The sequence below is a fragment of the Tupaia chinensis genome, unplaced genomic scaffold (assembly GCF_000334495.1).
Source record: "Tupaia chinensis unplaced genomic scaffold, TupChi_1.0 Scaffold000557_1, whole genome shotgun sequence".
In the NCBI taxonomy this organism is placed as follows: domain Eukaryota; kingdom Metazoa; phylum Chordata; class Mammalia; order Scandentia; family Tupaiidae; genus Tupaia; species Tupaia belangeri.
This window is the reverse complement of record NW_006160069.1, coordinates 1,379,837-1,381,394: the sequence shown is the minus strand read 5'-3', so window position 1 is coordinate 1,381,394 and position 1,558 is coordinate 1,379,837. Positions and strand designations below refer to the sequence as shown.

The window sequence follows — 1,558 nt, the reverse complement described above, 5'->3', positions numbered from 1 at the left end:
TTCCCTACATGAACAGCTGTAAGGTCTATTGAAACGTGCATGGCAAAAAGTAGTTTTGTTTTTGTAAACTAATGTATAAAATAGTTTTTATTTGCTCATTTATGCAATAGGGCAACTGGAGGACCTGTTGATACTGGCCCAGAATATCAGCAAGATCTGGAGAGGGAGCTTTTTAAGCTGAAGCAGATGTATGGTAAAGCAGACATGAACACGTTCCCTAGCTTCAAGTTTGAAGGTCAGTCTCTTTAATCACAGATTCATTCTTGTAGGGTATTAATGTTAAGTGTCTCTACTTAAAATACTTACACATATTTGAATTGTTTAGAGAGTTAACATTTACATGTGAATTTATTAGAATAATAACATATGCATGGGAAACTTTCAGATAAAAGTTTGCCCTTAGTGGGCAATCACATAACATAGAAATTAATGAAGAAGTTTTAAAATCAAAATGCCCTGATCTTGACTCCTGACAGTATTACTTATTAGCTGTGTGAGCTTGGATACTTGTGAGGTCCTGGTTCCTCATCTCACATTTAGGGAGATTTATGTAGGTTGGACATCCATTACTCTATCTGAAATCCTCCAGATTCCCAAAGTTTTGAACATTGACCTGATGCCACAAGTAAAAATCTCCACACATGTGGAGCCTCATGTGACAGGTTGCAGTCACAAAACACTACAATACAAAAATATTGCATAAAATTACCTTCAGGCTATGTGTGTAAGGTTTATATGAAACAGAAATGACTTTTTGTGTTTAGACGTGAGTTCTGTCCCTAGAATCTTATATATGTGGAAATATTCGAAAATCCAAATAAAACCAAAACAGTTTGGTCCCAACCATTTCAGTTAAGAATATTCAACCTATAATGTTTTCCTTTTATGGTAACTAATTGACACAGTGTGTGTAAAATCCGTTTTTAGAAAGCATGGCACATGAAAGTGTTGAGTAAATGTTTAGTTATTACTATATTTCTGTGTAGATGTTCAAAAACTAATAGTCACCAAAAAATAAAAATAAACAAAATTGATGAGGTACATCTCGAAACATTCTAGATAATACATTTTATTGCAATGTTACTAAGTTTGAACTGTTTTTTTCCTCTTCTTAGATCCCAAATTTGAAGTCATCGATAAACCCCCGTCCTAAAGAAGTAAAGTAACAATACAGTTATTTGTGATGAGTCAGTTGTACAACTACAGAAGTATCCGAATAAACATCTATTTCACAGCTGTCAAATGTTCTTTTAATTCTGATTCTAAATAAATTATTTGGAGATGTTGCATGTGGCCTTTATATATTTAATTCTGAGTCCTAGGGCTTTTTTTAATGCTTTCGTTTGGTTATAATGAAGCAGAGAGAGACCCTGGATAAACTGGGCACTACCATAAACTTGCTTATAACCTTGCCAGACCCTTCTCAGTGTGCCAAGATGTCCTCGTGTTGTGGAGACCCACCACCTCAGATGAGGCAACATTACCCAAAAGGATATTAGCTGTGGAGGGATGTTACACCCTCTCCTAGAATATGAAGAATGGTTTACAAATTCTTTGT

General features: G+C 34.9%; 1 protein-coding gene across 3 annotated transcripts in view; it reads left to right on the top strand.

The window, feature by feature from the left end:
• ATP5PF (ATP synthase peripheral stalk subunit F6) overlaps positions 1-1,238 on the top strand; it is an 8,456-nt gene extending 7,218 nt beyond the window's left edge. For 2 of the 3 annotated variants that reach the window (XM_027775370.1, XM_006157699.3), the window contains exons 3-4: positions 111-235; positions 1,116-1,238. In XM_027775370.1, coding sequence (XP_027631171.1) covers positions 111-235; positions 1,116-1,153 — 163 coding nt within the window. In that variant the 3' untranslated portion in view covers positions 1,154-1,238. The remainder of the gene's footprint in view (positions 1-110; positions 236-1,115) is intronic. The other variant, XM_006157700.3, reaches the window with a different exon arrangement.
• The last annotated feature ends 320 nt before the right edge of the window (positions 1,239-1,558 follow it).